At 37.9% G+C, this 19,336-nt stretch overlaps 1 protein-coding gene across 1 annotated transcript; it reads right to left on the reverse strand.

Annotated features, from left to right (window-relative positions):
- Positions 1-213: 213 nt before the first annotated feature.
- Positions 214-4,126, reverse strand: LOC124214383 (uncharacterized). Its single transcript, XM_046616655.1, has 2 exons — positions 3,562-4,126; positions 214-3,449 (listed from the first exon to the last, which is right to left on the reverse strand). The coding sequence occupies exons 1-2, from the start codon at positions 4,124-4,126 to the stop codon at positions 214-216; spliced, it is 3,801 nt and encodes a 1,266-aa protein (XP_046472611.1).
- Between the last annotated feature and the right edge of the window lie 15,210 nt (positions 4,127-19,336).

A 19,336-nucleotide genomic window follows, 5' to 3' on the forward strand; every position in this document is an offset into this window, starting at 1 on the left:
GGGATTTGTGCTCTGTGTCGGAATTAATTATGAGCGGGATAGTATTGTGAACGGAGAGATTAATCAGCACACACGTTGAGTTTTAGCGAGTACGGAGGAGATATATTTTTAGAGAGAGCCAACGGCCCAATACAAAAGTCACTAGGTCTAACCTAGTTAGTCATAACTAGTTAGATGTTCGCCATTTCAACATCCCCACTAGAACATATACTTTTACTTGAGACCCATTTGACAATTACAAAAATTCTGCTTACTACTAAACAATTGTTTTGTTAAAATGTCTGCTGTCATTTTTTCAGTGCCAACGTGATCTACTTTTATATATTTTTGAGATAACTTTTGACGGACGAAATGATGCCTAACATCTATATGTTTTGATCTAGCATGATATCCATCTGTCTGAGCTAAGTTAATTGCACTTTTATTGTCACAATAAATTGTGATTGCTTTGGTTTGATCATTTGGCCAAAGTTCTTCTTTAAATTGCTTTAGCCACATCGCTTCCTGTGTTGCTGAGCTGAGTGCCATATACTCCGCTTCAGTAGTGGACAGAGCGACGGTATGTTGTCGCTTGCAATTCCAGGATATTGCAGCTCCTTGTAGTATAAACACGTACCCAGTGCAGGAGCGTCTTTCGTCGGTATCGCTAGCCCAATCAGCGTCACAATATCCAATCAAGTCTGTGTTTGCTTTAGCTGAGAATTCTAATCTCATCTTTGAGGTTCCTTTCAAGTAACGTAAAATCCTTTTAACGGCAGACCAGTGAGCTTTTCCTGGATTATTGTTAAATTTGCTCACCGTGTTGATTGCATAGGATAAATCTGGCCTCGTTCCTTGAGCGACGTACAGGATGCTTCCTATTGCTTCTTGATACGGTATTCGGCTCATTTCCTCAATTTCTTCATTATTCTTCGGTGACATGTCCTTTGTCAGTTTTTGATTTGGGTCAGTTGGTGTCACTGCAGGTTTGCAGTCAGCCATGTTAAACTTTGCCAGAGTTTCCTTGATATATTTTTCTTGATCCAGGTAAATTTTACCTGCTTGTCGATCACGTGTGATTCGCAGTCCAACACAATGATGTGCTTCTCCCATTTCCTTCATCTTGAAACATTTCTTCAATTTATTCTTCAAATTTTCCTTGGTGACTTGGTCATTTGTAAAGATTAACAGATCATCGACGTATACTGCCAAAAACAGCATTTTTTCGTCCAATGTTTTATGATATATACACGGGTCTACTTTGGATTGTTGTAATCCGGCTTTCTTCAATTCTGTGTCCAATTTGATGTTCCATTGCCGACTTGCTTGCTTTAAGCCGTATATGGCCTTTTTTAAGCGCCATACTTTATCCCCGGTGTAAAATTCCTTTGGCGGAACCATGTAAACTTCCTCATGAAGATCCCCTTGTAAAAACGCGGTTACAGCATCCATTTGTTCTATTTCCAAATCATGTTTCGCTGCCAGAGCCATCAGATATCTTATTGAGCTATACCTGACGACAGGTGCGAAGGTTTCTTCGTAGTCTATACCCCTTTTTTGAGCACATCCTTTGATCACTAGACGGGCCTTGTGTCGTAGAACATTGCCTTTGTCATCTGTTTTGGTTTTGAACACCCATTTACTATTAATAGGTTTTCTATTCGGAGGTAAATCTGTAAGTTCCCAGGTGTCGTTTTCAATCAAAGACTGATATTCTTCTTGCATGGCCCTTTTCCAGTGTTGACCTTCATGCCCATTCAGAGCTTCTTCTACTGTCAAGGGATCAATTGCTTCATTTGCTTGTGACAGGTATAGTACGTAGTCATCCATTTTTGGTGGCTTTCGCTGTCGTTGTGGTCTCTTCAAATCCCCACGGATATCTGATCGTGTAGTTTCTATTGAGAGCAAGTTTTCTGCCGTAGGTTCGTCTGTTGTAGAGTCTTCCGTTGCAAAATCTTCTGTAGTAGAATCTTCTGTTCTAGGATCTTCCGATGCAGATGCTGATTCATAATCAAACTCAGTCCCCACTTCATCAGCTTCACTCTCTTCTTCTCTGTCCTCTTGATCTGAAGACTCAAGCATAAGTGGTAATGGAGTAGTTTGATTTTCAGTAAACGTCATTGTGCGGGTTGGTGTTGGGTTTTCTATGAAGGTGACGTTTCGACTTTTTACAAGTTTGTTAGAGTTCGGTCGAATGAATCGATAACCCTTGGTTCCCTCACAGTAACCAACAAAGATCAGCTGTTCTGACTTAGCATCCCACTTACGACGTTTTTGTTTAGGTACATGTACCATAGCCTTACAACCAAAGATTCTCAAATGTTTTAGATTAGGTTTGTTTCCTGACCATACCTCTTCCGGAGTTTTTCGTAGATCCTGTAGTCCCCTGGTTGGCGATCGATTGATGATATATGCTGCCGTTGAAACTGCTTCAGCCCGGAACTGAGTTTCCAATCCAGCGTCGAATATCATGCATCTCGCCCTCTCTACTATGGTCCGATTCTTTCTCTCTGCTACCCCATTCTGTTCCGGAGTGTAAGGGTTTGTGGTTTGGTGTTGGATTCCAGCCTTCTGCAATAAGCTAAGTAGCTCATTGTTACAATACTCTTTACCATTATCAGTTCTTAAAGTTTTTATCCTTTTTCCAGTTTGATTTTCAACAAGATTTTTAAAGTTTGCGAATGTTTGTGCTACCTGAGTCTTGCTTTTTAGGAAATATACGTAGAGCCTACGTGAAAAATCGTCGATCAACGTGAGAAAGTATTTGGCTCCAGCGAACGATTCAGTTTCCATAGGCCCACATAAATCCGAATGTACCAACTCCAATATTTGTGTCGCACGTGTTTCAGAGTCTGTAAAAGGTAGTTTGCTTTGTTTACCTTTTAAACATGTGATGCAGGTGCGGTTGTCTTTGTTGTTATTGAAATCAACTCCTGTAACAAAACCATTTTTCATTTTGTTAAGATCATTGAAGTTGATATGACCCAGCCTTCGATGCCACAGATCGTTGTCTCCGCTGACAGAAGCCATTAGACCAAGGCTTTTATGTACATCCAGCTTGTACATGTTGTCCACCAACGTTGCAGTTGCTACTAAGTCCGCTCCGTCAAGTATTCGACAGCCCCTTGCGTCGAACTCCACCTGATAGCCTTTCTGTACGATACGACTTACAGACAATAAGTTAGTAGACAGGTTCGGTACATGTAGAACTTCTTTGATCTCTATTGTTTTAACATCTCCGTTCAGGCTTAATTGAACTTCAACATTACCTTTCTCAGTTACTTGCAGTTTAGAGTCATTTGCTACGACGATTTCCTTAATCTGCGAGTCGCCTGTGCTCTTAAACCAATCTCCTCGCATAGTCATGTGCATGGACGCACCTGAATCGACAAACCAATCCTCGGGGTTAGCTTTGCCAGTTGAAAATCCAGCGCATAGGCCAACTTGTGATTTCTTCGATTTGTTATCCACTTGTTTATCATTCTTTTGAGGGCACTCAGTGGATTTGTGCCCATATTGATTACACCCGAAACAACGCGGTCCCTTCTTTTGAGTATTTTTTTTTTTTTTTGAAATTCTTACTGTAGAAGGCACTTTCAGTGGTCGAGTTGGTTGATTTCACATCTTGCAATAGTTTTGTTTTGATAGCATCTCCTGTGATCCTGGTGCCGGAGCTTTCTATGCCCATGATCATTGGTTTATATTCATCCGGTAAACCCGCTAATGAAAACGTGCCAATCCACTCATCACTAACCTCGAATCCAATGCCAGTCAATTTGTGAGCAGTACTGACTACTTGATTCACGTATTCTTCCACGGTTTCACAGTTTTCAAGACGACACGTTACTAGTGTCCGTAGTAATTCTACTCTTCTTGTCAGTCCAGAGTCCTCGAATGCCGCTTTCAATTTATCCCACACTTCTTTGGCTGTCGTCGCGTTTTGAATATGTACGTAGTTTACAGGTTCGATCATCAGAATGATTTTTGACTTTGCTTTCATAATTTTCTTTGCATCAGTCTCTTCACCTGTTACACATTCCCATAATTCTTCGTGTTGCAGATATGTCTGAACCGCGAACTGCCATGTGTTATAATTGTCGCGTCCCGACAACTTTTCTATCGATGCACCGAAGCTTGCTGACGCCATCTTGGACGCGTGGAAATTAGGTTATCTTAGATTATTCTCTTTCACTTTCTGCTTTCACTCTATCACAACTAATATACTCTGCACTGGGCCCATAACCTGTTGGGATTTGTGCTCTGTGTCGGAATTAATTATGAGCGGGATAGTATTGTGAACGGAGAGATTAATCAGCACACACGTTGAGTTTTAGCGAGTACGGAGGAGATATATTTTTAGAGAGAGCCAACGGCCCAATACAAAAGTCACTAGGTCTAACCTAGTTAGTCATAACTAGTTAGATGTTCGCCATTTCAACAGCAGCATTAATCGCCAACTACAATGATAGCCCACAAGGGCAACAACTAAAACTAAGCCTTATTCGACGCGCTAATCGCACCTCTAATTATTATTCGCAATTACGCGTTTCTCAACGATAATCGTATCACGCTTATCGCAACGTATCCGACTCAATCTCTAATCGCAATTTCCTCCACGTTTATCTATTATAGAATCTTGGTGATCGGTCAATTAAGAAAACGTATTTTTAGTTAACGTTTCGACCCGGATATGGGCCCTCCTCAGAACGATTTATTTTTTAACTGTCAAGAATAACAAAAAGATTTTTTATAAAATAAATAATAGTACTAGAAGTGATCAGACTTAAATATTGTAGATGTAATACTCTTAGAGCTATTATATATTGTTGATTAGTAAGAACCTTATGATTAATTGAAATAAGGATGTCTTTAAGTGTTATTTACCTTTTGAATTAAGTAAGTGGACTAAGATGTAGTCGAATTCACAATTACAATTGGTGGAGACAGTGATCTTTTAAGTGAAGGTGGACAATGTCAATCTTCAAGTTATTTTATATGTGGAAGTTAATGGTTGGAAGTCATTAATTAAAAAGATTAAAGAACTATGTTTCTTCACAGTCAGTATGTCATTGTGTTAAAAGGTTATTAAAGAAGGTCTTTTGAGCAATAAAATTAATTCACAGGTGTCAAAGAAGTGGAGGTAGGCTCTTTATAATTAAGTTCCACATGTCTAACGAAATATTGTTGGTTGAACCAATTGAGTCAACAGGTGAATAACGACTGATGGGAGAAAACAATGTAATCCAGAGTGAAGGTGAACCTATTATAAACAATTATACAGAAAAAAAATAAATATTTTGTAAGAAAAGTTATGTAGAAAGGACTGTATAATGGGGACAAAAAAATTTTTTTTGTATGTAGTTAAGGTTAAACAATATTTGTTGTGTGGGCGGAGATTAGAGGTTTGTAAATATTACTTAAATGTTCAATATCTTGTCTAAGATTAACAGAATTGGTGTGACCTACAATGTTGCACATTTCTAATAACAGTCTTGTATAATAATTGTGTTCTTCACAAAGGATGTTTGTGTTGTCGTAATTAAAAGTGTGTTGTTTATCGATACTATGTTTCGTTAGAGCTGTGTGACGTTCTTCAATCTCATGTACGTTGCGTTGGTGTTCCCTAATTCTAGTGTTGAGATGTCGACCAGTTTGACCTATGTAGACTTGATTGCAATCATTGCATGGTATTTTATACACGACATTAGATCGTTTGCCCATGGGGATCTTGTCTTTTCCTGTATCAAAAACTAGTTGTAAATCTTTTGAATTTTTTCCAACAAACTTGACATTATATTTGGCGAATAAGCGGTTAAGTGACTCAAAGAGACCAGATACATATGGGATGGGGATATATGTAGTAGCGGGTCTATTGTTATCTTCAGCGGGAGCAGAGTCAATATTATTGTCAGGTATGTTGTTGATGTAGGTGCGTCTCTTATTAATTTGTTGGTGTAATAGGCCTTGAGGGTAATCATTCCATCTAAGTATGTTGTATATGAGCGACAGGTTTTTTTCCTGGAACTCTGTACTAGCTAGTTTGATAGCTCGGTCAACTAGGTTAAAGATGGTGCCTATTTTGAAGGACAAAGGATGGTGAGAATTAAAATTCAGGTATCTTTGTGACCAAGTTTTTTTGTGAAACCAATCTGTCTTGATATTATTATTGTTGTGTATCAACAATACGTCTAAGAAACTGATGGCGTTATTTTCTTCTGTTTCGATAGTAAATTGTAATCTTGGATGGTACCGGTTAAAAATATTAAGGGTGTGATCTATTTTTTCGTTTGGAACGGCAGTAAGAATATCATCCACGTATCGAAAATAGAACGGTAAATCAAAACCAAGATCATTAATGCAAGACGTTTCCAAGTCTTCCATGACCAGGTCTGACAGGATTGGGGAGAGAGGAGATCCCATAGGCAAACCAAACTGTTGTGCATAAGTATCGTTATTAAATTTAAATATTGCGGAGTCAAAACATATTTTTAAGGCTTTATCAAGTTCAATAAGGGGAATTGGGATCTTATTTTCCAGAGAAGCCCACCGGTTGTTTACTGCACGCAATGCGAGATCTGTAGGAACGTTGGTAAAGAGTGAAATTACATCTAGCGATATTAACGTATAATTGTCCGGGATAATCAATGTTTTAATTGTATCAACTAAGAAAAAGCTATCTTTAACTCTCGAGATGGGAGGTGTGATGTTGGTGGTGAGCCATGAATTGATTGTCTTGGCTAAGGTATAGGTCGGGCTATTGACAAATGAGACGATTATTCTTAAAGGGACATCCTCTTTGTGAATTTTTGGAAGCCCATATGCGCGTGGAGGGACACTGTTGTACGTAGAAATGCTTCTATGTAGGTTTTTGGTTATTAGTTTGGAGGTAAACCAATTAAAAGTGAGCTTATTCACCCTAGTTTCTAGGAAGTTACACAAATCATATCTAGCAATTCTATAAGTACTGGTGTCAGAAAGCTGCTGTCTCATTTTTTTGTTATACGAGTCTCTATACATAGCAACCGACGTATTGCCTTTGTCAGCTTTTAAAAACGTAATTTCAGGGTTATTTTTTTTTAAATTCATGGTGTCCCGCATTTTTTGATCAGTGACATAATTATTGATGTTGTTTTTGGGGTACTTTGGGAAAACGAGTACACGGTTAGTGAAATCGGATCTAACTTGATTCCTTGACTCATTAGGAAAACTCGTAATTTTTTCTTCAAAATTGGAAATGAGGTTGAAGACCGGAAGATCACGTTTGTTGTATGTTCTTCCGAATTTGTGACCTAGTTGTACTATTTCAGTAACATTTTCTGGAATAGGAGTATCAGTTAGATTTATTAACCAGTTATTTTTTCCAATTGAATACGAGTCTTTGTGTTTGTTCAAAGATTTTTTTTGAGCAACTAAATTAGTGAATTTGATGATATTCCGGTTTTTTATAGCCATGAATTTATTGTTTAGCATCCGATGTTGGGATTCAAAAAATTTATTTCCCAAAGTTCTCCCTAGTTTAGGGTTAATTTGTTCTGCGAGGAAAATCATTGTCTTTTCAGAGTTGATAATGTGTATGTGAACATCATTGATTTCTAACTTCAATAGCGATATTTGGAACTCAGTTGTGAGTTGTTTCCCCAAAGTACCCCAAAAACAACATCAATAATTATGTCACTGATCAAAAAATGCGGGACACCATGAATTTAAAAAAAAATAACCCTGAAATTACGTTTTTAAAAGCTGACAAAGGCAATACGTCGGTTGCTATGTATAGAGACTCGTATAACAAAAAAATGAGACAGCAGCTTTCTGACACCAGTACTTATAGAATTGCTAGATATGATTTGTGTAACTTCCTAGAAACTAGGGTGAATAAGCTCACTTTTAATTGGTTTACCTCCAAACTAATAACCAAAAACCTACATAGAAGCATTTCTACGTACAACAGTGTCCCTCCACGCGCATATGGGCTTCCAAAAATTCACAAAGAGGATGTCCCTTTAAGAATAATCGTCTCATTTGTCAATAGCCCGACCTATACCTTAGCCAAGACAATCAATTCATGGCTCACCACCAACATCACACCTCCCATCTCGAGAGTTAAAGATAGCTTTTTCTTAGTTGATACAATTAAAACATTGATTATCCCGGACAATTATACGTTAATATCGCTAGATGTAATTTCACTCTTTACCAACGTTCCTACAGATCTCGCATTGCGTGCAGTAAACAACCGGTGGGCTTCTCTGGAAAATAAGATCCCAATTCCCCTTATTGAACTTGATAAAGCCTTAAAAATATGTTTTGACTCCGCAATATTTAAATTTAATAACGATACTTATGCACAACAGTTTGGTTTGCCTATGGGATCTCCTCTCTCCCCAATCCTGTCAGACCTGGTCATGGAAGACTTGGAAACGTCTTGCATTAATGATCTTGGTTTTGATTTACCGTTCTATTTTCGATACGTGGATGATATTCTTACTGCCGTTCCAAACGAAAAAATAGATCACACCCTTAATATTTTTAACCGGTACCATCCAAGATTACAATTTACTATCGAAACAGAAGAAAATAACGCCATCAGTTTCTTAGACGTATTGTTGATACACAACAATAATAATATCAAGACAGATTGGTTTCACAAAAAAACTTGGTCACAAAGATACCTGAATTTTAATTCTCACCATCCTTTGTCCTTCAAAATAGGCACCATCTTTAACCTAGTTGACCGAGCTATCAAACTAGCTAGTACAGAGTTCCAGGAAAAAAACCTGTCGCTCATATACAACATACTTAGATGGAATGATTACCCTCAAGGCCTATTACACCAACAAATTAATAAGAGACGCACCTACATCAACAACATACCTGACAATAATATTGACTCTGCTCCCGCTGAAGATAACAATAGACCCGCTACTACATATATCCCCATCCCATATGTATCTGGTCTCTTTGAGTCACTTAACCGCTTATTCGCCAAATATAATGTCAAGTTTGTTGGAAAAAATTCAAAAGATTTACAACTAGTTTTTGATACAGGAAAAGACAAGATCCCCATGGGCAAACGATCTAATGTCGTGTATAAAATACCATGCAATGATTGCAATCAAGTCTACATAGGTCAAACTGGTCGACATCTCAACACTAGAATTAGGGAACACCAACGCAACGTACATGAGATTGAAGAACGTCACACAGCTCTAACGAAACATAGTATCGATAAACAACACACTTTTAATTACGACAACACAAACATCCTTTGTGAAGAACACAATTATTATACAAGACTGTTATTAGAAATGTGCAACATTGTAGGTCACACCAATTCTGTTAATCTTAGACAAGATATTGAACATTTAAGTAATATTTACAAACCTCTAATCTCCGCCCACACAACAAATATTGTTTAACCTTAACTACATACAAAAAAAATTTTTTTGTCCCCATTATACAGTCCTTTCTACATAACTTTTCTTACAAAATATTTATTTTTTTTCTGTATAATTGTTTATAATAGGTTCACCTTCACTCTGGATTACATTGTTTTCTCCCATCAGTCGTTATTCACCTGTTGACTCAATTGGTTCAACCAACAATATTTCGTTAGACATGTGGAACTTAATTATAAAGAGCCTACCTCCACTTCTTTGACACCTGTGAATTAATTTTATTGCTCAAAAGACCTTCTTTAATAACCTTTTAACACAATGACATACTGACTGTGAAGAAACATAGTTCTTTAATCTTTTTAATTAATGACTTCCAACCATTAACTTCCACATATAAAATAACTTGAAGATTGACATTGTCCACCTTCACTTAAAAGATCACTGTCTCCACCAATTGTAATTGTGAATTCGACTACATCTTAGTCCACTTACTTAATTCAAAAGGTAAATAACACTTAAAGACATCCTTATTTCAATTAATCATAAGGTTCTTACTAATCAACAATATATAATAGCTCTAAGAGTATTACATCTACAATATTTAAGTCTGATCACTTCTAGTACTATTATTTATTTTATAAAAAATCTTTTTGTTATTCTTGACAGTTAAAAAATAAATCGTTCTGAGGAGGGCCCATATCCGGGTCGAAACGTTAACTAAAAATACGTTTTCTTAATTGACCGATCACCAAGATTCTATAATAGATTACGTACGAGGTCGAGAATTCTTATTCATCAGTTCCTCCACGTTTACAAATTGCTCCGCTTACCCGAGCGTTCACGCATGACGATCCGCGACCTGCACGAGAGGTGACACTTTTACCTAGGCTGACTCGACAAGACCCCGTGCAGCGGAATTGGGCTGCACTCAATTTGAAACAATCGTGACTCGGCTCAAAACCCTGACTCTACTCTCAGCCATACGCAAACCAAGCGTTACTCCCCACGTTATCGCGAGAACTCAGGCTACGGACATCAAAGCAGGAGATCGGCAAACAAATTTCGAGTGCTCCACTACGGCAACTACTACTTGGCCAACCGTTTGATCGGTGTGCCGATCTTAATAGTACTCGATATATGTTCGCGAAGAATTAATAGCTCTCACCACCTCGCAGTCATACCAAGAAATCGTCAACTGCGTTTCCGGCCATGATACACTTTAACTTGACTTTAATGTTTTCTTTCCTCAACAACGCGGACGGTCGCCAGGACTCAAGTGTCCAGCTTCGCTGATCGGAACCGAAATTCGAACATGCCTCGAACATAGGAGCTATTCGTCGTGAAAAATTCTTCCGCTCTAACTGGGGTTCGCTTTACGAAATTCTTATAGCCTAACTTATCGCTATGGTCGACTCACACTGTTGCGGAACGCTGATTGCCTGTCCAATTCTCCGGTGGCCCATTATTCGACAGTGGCATGGTGACGGCTTCCTGAGGTTGCCTGACGTCAGCGTGGTGAGGGGAGGCTGCGGCTCGCCGGCCACCAACGGGAATCTCGTCCGCCTTGGTTTCCCTCGCGGCAGAGCTCTACGTTGGTACTCTCTCCGTAGCCTCGTGCGAGGCCCTCTTCTCGTCGCGATCCTCCGCGACTATAGTCCTGTAACTCTGTTGAATTTTGTAGATAGATATATTCGAAAAATTGGTGATTTCGAAAAATTAACGACGGAGCCAGGAATCGAACCTGACGTCTAGAGATGCTTAGCTGGAGCCTTACTCTACTAAACCACAATCTGTTGAATTTTGCTGCCGATCCCGTGTATGGTGTCGCATTTACTCGAAACAAAAAAAAATAAACAAAAATCCTGAAAAGTCGTATTCACTAGACCGTAAACTGTCCCCCCTCAGAGTGTCGGATGCGTGAACTTCGTCCTGGCGCTCTTTTATTAAATGTTTAGCGGTCTGATCACGGGATCCCTAATGTCAAATTTCGTCTAGGGTTCGGGGAGCCGTTTGGAACGCGCACCAAAAATACCACGTTACAAGCTACATAATCATCCTCATGCTCAAGAATATGTCGTATGTGTTCCTTGATTCTGGTATGCAACTGCCTACTATTTCGTCCTATGTATAACATATTACATTCTTCGTGTAATTTCATAAACGACGCAAGAATGCTTATCCAAGGGTAGCAAATCTTTACCTGAATCAAACAAGGACGATAAATTATGTACATTTTTACCCAAAAATTAGAGACAAAGTTTTTGAGATTGTTGGTTGTAACGGCTACTCAGATATTATTATCAGAATCACAAACAGACACAATAGAATTGTGTTTTTCATGTATATGTTTATTAAGAAGGAGGAAAGAATTTTTTTTTGTTTGGTTCTCCGTTACGACGTTCATATCCAAGGAAAACAATTTATGTTAACATTATCGAGGTCCAGAAAATATTATTCATCATATCATTGGAATAAAACGAGGGAAATATGGGGTTCTTCCATGATCTTGCACTCGCATATGGGAAGGTTGTGGTGCAGAAGCTTCAGCGTTAGACTATCACATCTGAGGCCTTGTCAAAGTTGATAAATCATCGCATCTTTCTCCTCAAGTGTAAGAAACTGGAGGTTCTACCAACCCATTTAAGATTCCCTAAGTTGACCTCTAATAGATTTAATTTTAATACATCCAAGTCGATAACCAAATTTCACCTTTATGTATACCAATTTCAAAGGTTGTTGCGTAATTTAGAGTTCGGTGATTTTCATGCTGCCATTATCAAATCGCAAGACACTGTACTTGCGCTCGAGAATGATATTTCAACAGAATTACCTTTCGCTGTGGAAAAAAATTCTTCGACGCCCAATTTTCAAAATTAGAATTCTCCTTCGCTGCTCATAAAGCTTCTAATATCAACAAACTAGCCAATCTCAGGAATATCAAGAAATTTCGTTCATCTAAACTGTCTGTCTTGACCAACGACAAATGGATAGTCAACCTTAGTAATATAGAATTACCTGACAATGTAGCTGACGTTTTAAAAATGGGACCAAAATATGGTATCCCCTTTGAGCATACAGATATTCCAACCAATAAACTCATATCTGACTTTGAATCCAACATCTCTTTTGTTTCTCAAGATATTCGAAATCAGGCTAGACTTCAATTTACTAATGCAATAATAAAGTTTAAAAACACTCCTTCTCTTAAAAAATTCGACACTGATATTCTTGATAAAATCAAAGAAACCAAAACCTTCCAGAAAGATAACGAAAATTTATTGTTCTTAATGTCAGATAAAGGCAACATTATAGTTGTTCTCAATAATTAATTGATTGTGAGTCAGGGATTGCAGTTTATTAATATTATTTCTCAAATGAAAATTTAGATCAGAATTCATCAACGAAACACTGTCAGAGAAATGTTTGATGAGATTTTTCCACACCCTGAAACCGTAAACGTCAAGGGGTTGAATCTTTCCGGTTGTTCCTTTAGGAATAGTTTTCAATGTAACGTCTACATTCGGAGGTATTGCCTAACGTACAGATACAGGACAGTGGCCACTCCATGAATCAATCAATAGTACACTTTTTGAACAACGTTGGGAAAAAAAACATATTGCAACCAAGTTTCAAAATGTTCTGAGAATACAGTAATATGATATTTACTACTGGACGCACTACTTTTTCATTTCCAAAAGCGAACAATCATGGAATTTTTCACCCGTTCATGCTCGAAGTCAGTTTACTAGACTTTGATACTTCTATGTACACATTATCTGTTCGAAACAATGTCAGTTGCACAATTGGACCGAACGTACCACTTGGTTCTTTTAGGACTGAAAAAAGTGGGGAAAAAAGTATTCCTTCAGCTTATTTAGTTGGCTGAATTGTGTAACCCTGTGTGTATAAATTCAATATAGCTGGGCGACGGTCAAGGATGAAATGATGCACTATTCGCACTCGATTATGCTTTTACACGACGTTTCGGCAGGCCCCGCCTACCATCATTAGGTTTCTTTAATGTAAAATGAATAACAGATTTTACATAAGAACTATATGGTATTTACAATTTTACTAATGTACAAAAATGCCACTGTTTAATCTTATTATTGAACTGCTGTGCAAAATTAAATTATTCCGAACTTACGTATATCGACATTCCTTAGCACTTATGATGTTTGTTTCATAGTTTTCAAGAAGGAAGTGACTACCCACATGACTATACTGACAAGCTTATTCTCTTAATCATAATTATAACAACTATGAATTGAAATGGTAATCTTGGTTATGGAGGTCATTAAAACAGAACAATCGAAAAATTGTTGTCGTTTCGGCCCGAGTGGGGGTCCCCCTCAAAACGAATATTGATTTATTGACCACATCTACGAACAAGTGAAAACACAAGGTAACAGAGGGAGAATAAGATAAAAAATATAAGATAAAAATAACAATAAAAATAAAAACAGGAGGAAGCATGAAGACAGTAAACTTAGATTTAAAATTATTTTATAAGAAGAAATATATCGGTATCGAGGCAATATATGCCAAAAAACAAAAAATTAAAAACCAAGAAAAGGAAAACAGGAAAAATACCAGCGGTAAATATCTGATCGTAACGATGTATGTTGGGTAAATATACAATGGGATGACTAACCAAACTTTAAAGTGTAAAAAACAGCGACGCGTTTTTTCCAAGCGTACATTTTAGTCAAACAAATATTTATAACAACTATCTTTGAGAGTCATACATTTATTTATGTATTTGTTAGTATGTTGGTGAATTGTTTACATAACAGTGGATACATTTCCTCTTGACAATTTATATGATGTCAGAATAGAGAGAATTTAAATTTTCAATGTCAGTTCTTTTTTTGACGGTGTTGTTTTTAAAGATGTGGATAATTTCTTTTATGATCCTCTTATGCCAGTTAGTTTGTTTGTCTATAATCTTTACATTATTGAAATCAAAACTGTGCCCTTCAACCAATAAGTGATGAGCCAACGCCGATCTATCTGAATCCCGCGTGTTTACATTATACTGATGATTGGCAATCCGTTTTTTTTACCCTGACGGAATAAAACCTTCAATTTTTGGGGGTAAGCCTCAAAATTTAGGGGTTTACTCTGAAAGTTGAGGATAAACCCCTAAATTTGGGGGTTTACCCCCAAAAACTGAAGGTTAACCATCATTAATGGAGGGCTTATCTCCAACAGTTGAAGATTAACCCTCAACAATTGAAGATTCATTCTCAAGAGTTGAAGGTGAATCCTCGACGTTGAGGGTGAAGCATCAACGTTGAAGGTAAACCCACAACGATGAAGGTTAATTCCTAACAATTGAGGGTTCAATCCCCAAGATATGAAGGTGAACCCTCGACGTTGAGGGTACACCTTCGACGATGAGGGTGATTCATATCCGTAAAATTTCATTGATGGTAAATGTGAGGGTGAACTATCAACATTGCGGGGATTGTCTTCTGCGACCCCAAGGGATACACCTAACTCTTCTTGAGGGTAAACTCTAAAATTTGGATCTCAACGCGAAAATATAATATGTGAAAGGTTGGCGGTGAACCCTTGATTCTATTACAGGGTAACATAACCCGTGAAATTTCCAAGGTAATTCTTATGATATTCGTTGAAGTTGTATTATTCTCAATAACATCTGAAATGATCTATCTATATATTATTTATAGCAAAACGAATGATTCAATTTGAATTCAACTTTCGAGCAGCTCGCAGGAATTAAGCCATCGCCTCATATAGTATAAGGATCACTATTGATATTGCATTTTACTTACTCTGCATGCCATTATGCAACGCTCCAAAAGAATACTACTTAGTGTTTTCAGGGTTGAAATTAGAAATCATAAACTACACTATATATGGGAATTCCCACGTGAACTCGGTGAATCAAAACCGTTGACCATCTTCGATTTTCTCAGTGATTTTTTATATGATAGTTCTTGGAAATTACCTGAAAAATATCGTATCTGAATATTTTGTATATTTTCATATAGTGTATGTACATTGTACATGTACGCATACATCTCCATTATAATATAATCATGAATAGAATGCATCGGGTATGGATAATTCTTCATGGCTATATGTATTATACATACGTACATTAAATTTTATTTACGATTATTTTTCTGCGTGGGAATACATTATATATCTATTATTGAATCTTGGTGATCGGTCAATTATGTAAACGTATTTTTTGTTAACGTTTCGGCCCGGATATGGGCCCTCCTCAGAACGATTTATTTATTTAACTGTCAAGAACAACATAAATTTTTTATAAGAAAAGTACAATCAGACATTAAATACAGTAGATGTAATACTCTTAGGGCTATTATATATTATAGGTTAATGAGTACAATTTTGATTAATTGAAAAAAAGATAGACTTAGAGAGTTATTTACCTTTTTATAGTAAGCGGACTAAGATACAGTCGAATTCATAATTTACAATTTGTGGAGACAATGTTCTTTGAGTAACGGTAGTCATTGTCGGCTCCTCTGGTTGTTTAACGTGTAGGAGTTACAAGTTAGAGGTCATTAATTAAAAAGATTAAAAAACTATGTATCTTCACAGTCTATATGTCATTGTATTAAAAGGTTTTAAAGAGGTTTTTTTAGCAGTAAAATTAGTTTGCACAATGTCCGAGAAAGTGGAGCTGGGATCTTTATGACTATGTTCTCCATGTCTAACAAATATTTTTTTTGGTTGAACTGATTAGGTCAACTGGTGAATAACGACTGATGGGAGAAACAATTATGATCCAGAGTGAAGGTGAACCAAATATAAACATATATACAAAAAAACAAAAGAATTATTATGTAAAAAAAAATTATGTAAAAAAACTGTGCTATGAGGACACTAATTTTAAGTGTCTAGTTAAGGTTAAACAATATGTGGTGTGTGGGCGGAGATTAGTGGTTTGTAAATATTACTTAAATGTTCAACATCTTGTCTCAGATTAACGGAATTAGTGTGTCCTACAATATTGCACATTTCTAGTAATAGCCTTTTATAATAATTGGGTTCTTCACAGAGGATGTTTGTATTGTCGTAGCTAAAAGTATGTTCTTTATTGGTCATATGTTTTGTTAGAGCAGTGTAACGTTCTTCAATCTCAATCTTTTCAATTTTTTTTGTTTTTTTGTATATATGTTTATATTTGGTTCACCTTTACTCTGGATCATAATTGTTTCTCCCATCAGTCGTTGTTCACCAGTTGACCCAATCGGTTCAACCAAAAAAAATATTTGTTAGACATGGAGAACATAGTCATAAAGATCCCAGCTCCACTTTCTCGGACATTGTGCAAACTAATTTTACTGCTAAAAAAACCTCTTTAAAACCTTTTAATACAATGACATATAGACTGTGAAGATACATAGTTTTTTAATCTTTGTAATTAATGACCTCCAACTTGTAACTCCTACACGTTAAACAACCAGAGGAGCCGACAATGACTACCGTTACTCAAAGAACATTGTCTCCACAAATTGTGAATTATGAATTCGACTGTATCTTAGTCCGCCTACTATAAAAAGGTAAATAACTCTCTAAGTCTATCTTTTTTTCAATTAATCAAAATTGTACTCATTAACCTATAATATATAATAGCAGTAGTACAGCAAGGCGGGTTCTGGATACAAACACCTTCTTTACCGACCGAGCCGCTCCGCGCAGCCCAGACTCAAACCCTTTTCCGCGATGACGTCACAGTCTGCCGTACCGAAGGTCAAAACCGTGCAACCTTACCGACAGTTGTATCCATCGAGGGTCAAAATCGTGCTGTTTTACCTACAATCTTACCGACGGTTGTATCGATCGAGGGTCAAAATCGTGCTGTTTTACCAACAATCTTACCGACCGAAGGTCTGTAGTGCTCGCCTGTCCCACGATAGGACTGCTGATGTGTAACATGAACCACTCCAAATTCCTTTCCCACGGTAGGACTGCTGACGTGTAACGTCAACCACCTCACATTCCTTTCCCACCTTATCAACCACCTCACATTCCTTTTCCACCTTATCAACCACGTGACATTCCAAAATTAATGGTTCCGAGAATTGTTTGTCTCAACGTCGCACCGAAATCCTTTGACCGCATACCGCTCGCCGTCGAAACTTGTCGAACGCATTGTTTTGTCTAACCACCTTATCAACCACGTGACATTCCAAAATTAATGGTTCCGAGAATTTGCTGATGTGTAACATGAACCACCCCACATTCCTTTCCCACGGTAGGACTGCTGATGTGTAACATCAACCACCTCACATTCCTTTCCCACCTTATCAGCCCCGTGGCATTCCAAAATTAATAGTTCCAAGAATTGTTTGTCCCAACGTCGCACCGGAATCCTTTGACCGCGTGCCGCTCACCGTCAAGTCGAAACTTGTCAGGTGCGCGCGCATACGTATTTGATATCAGTCCCGTGACATTCCTTACCCTCCATCAAATTATGTGGTGGGGGAACGTTATAAAAGCGAAAAGTGAAAAGTTCATCGTCAGTCTGAAGCTGTTCTTCTTGCAAATGAGAAGTGCTCTGGAACAACGTGAGTTGAAGAAACGATTAGAACTGCTCCTCAAGAATATCAGAGAAGTAAAACATCTCCTGAAAATCAGATCCGACCTCAATCGACTGACAAGAGATTTCGGGCACCTACAACTGGGCCGTAACGACAATGGACTTCTCAAAACTGAACGAAATCGCGCGGCTGGAGACGTTTCTGCCGTTGAAAAAAGTTTCGGATCTTGAAGCCTACTTCGAATACAGAGTCAGCGGTGTTCGTCGAGTCAAAACGAAATTTGGAGACAAAATCGTTCTGGACTTAGATGACGCTTTCACGATTTTTCTGCCCAACCGACTGATCAAGGCCCTCCACGAAAACGAAGATTTGTACCAGAAGGTGACAGCAGCCAGTAAGGAGATACGGTTGCATATACGCTATCTTGGCGGACCCTACAGTCAACTCGAATTTGTATGCGTATAATATTCAAACAATGTTCTGTGTAAGTCTTACGTTTAATAAACAAAAAAGATTGAAATTATGAATATTTTTTCATTTATCCATCCTGTATACCTTTAATCCTACGTACGTTTTGTATCTAGAATTAAGTCTCAAAATCTAAGAGAATGTCCGAACACCACTAAGCAACGACGGAGGGTTTCGAGCTGCAACTCTACGATGAGTATTTGGACGGGTTCAGACCGGAGTGCAAGGTCGGCCGATAGCCGCGGTACAGAGCCTGCGGTGTTGGGTTACTATCGCTCTAGGAATGCAAAACTCGGTTTGAGTACAGCTCGGTCAAGGATGGAGAGCAAGGTCGAATCTTACATAAGCTTCTGAAAAAAATTCTCTCTTAAGAGCTAAGGTGAAGGTATAAAATTATTTCATGAATATTCTTTAAAAGTTTTATTGAGTACAATTTTTAGAGTACGGTTGACAATTACTTCACAAAAAATAGTACAATAATTCTATTCAACAGTGTCATGACCAGGGTGATATATTCGCCAGGAATGCGGGACCGTTCTTGTAGACGCTTCTGCGCAGTAACACAAATCGTACAGCCTCGCCATCCGGACAGTACGATGATTTTGTAGCCAATTCTGGAGTATGCAAACGTTTCGTGCTGCACAGATTGCGTTGGGTATTGTGTGAAGGTCGCATCTCAGAGCTGAAGTTTTTTGCAGGGTTTCAAGCGACGGGCAGTCAAAGTCCAACATATCGATGATTTCAACTTTCGGAACGATTTTGAGCAACCAATCTCGTTTTTCTTCTCCTTTTACGTACACGGTTTGAGCTTTGCACAGCCTGTCTTGAATGGTCCGCTCAACTTCCTCAAAAGGTACGGTTCCACAGCTCCAACGTAAGCCGTGAAAATCGCGTTCTAACCAAGAATTTTGGCTTTTGTATTTGACGTCCAGTAAATTCCATTTGTAA

The sequence above is a fragment of the Neodiprion pinetum genome, chromosome 3 (genome assembly GCF_021155775.2).
Source record: "Neodiprion pinetum isolate iyNeoPine1 chromosome 3, iyNeoPine1.2, whole genome shotgun sequence".
Taxonomy (NCBI): domain Eukaryota; kingdom Metazoa; phylum Arthropoda; class Insecta; order Hymenoptera; family Diprionidae; genus Neodiprion; species Neodiprion pinetum.

What these genes read in the sequence shown, in the direction of transcription:
- LOC124214383 (XM_046616655.1), bottom strand. Translation starts at nt 4,126, where the DNA reads ATGGCGTCAGCAAGCTTCGGTGCATCGATAGAAAAGTTGTCGGGACGC. An exon ending in CACTGAAAGTGCCTTCTACA is followed by an intron (nt 3,450 to 3,561) that starts GTAAGAATTTCA and finishes ATGATAAACAAG; the next exon opens with TGGATAACAAATCGAAGAAA.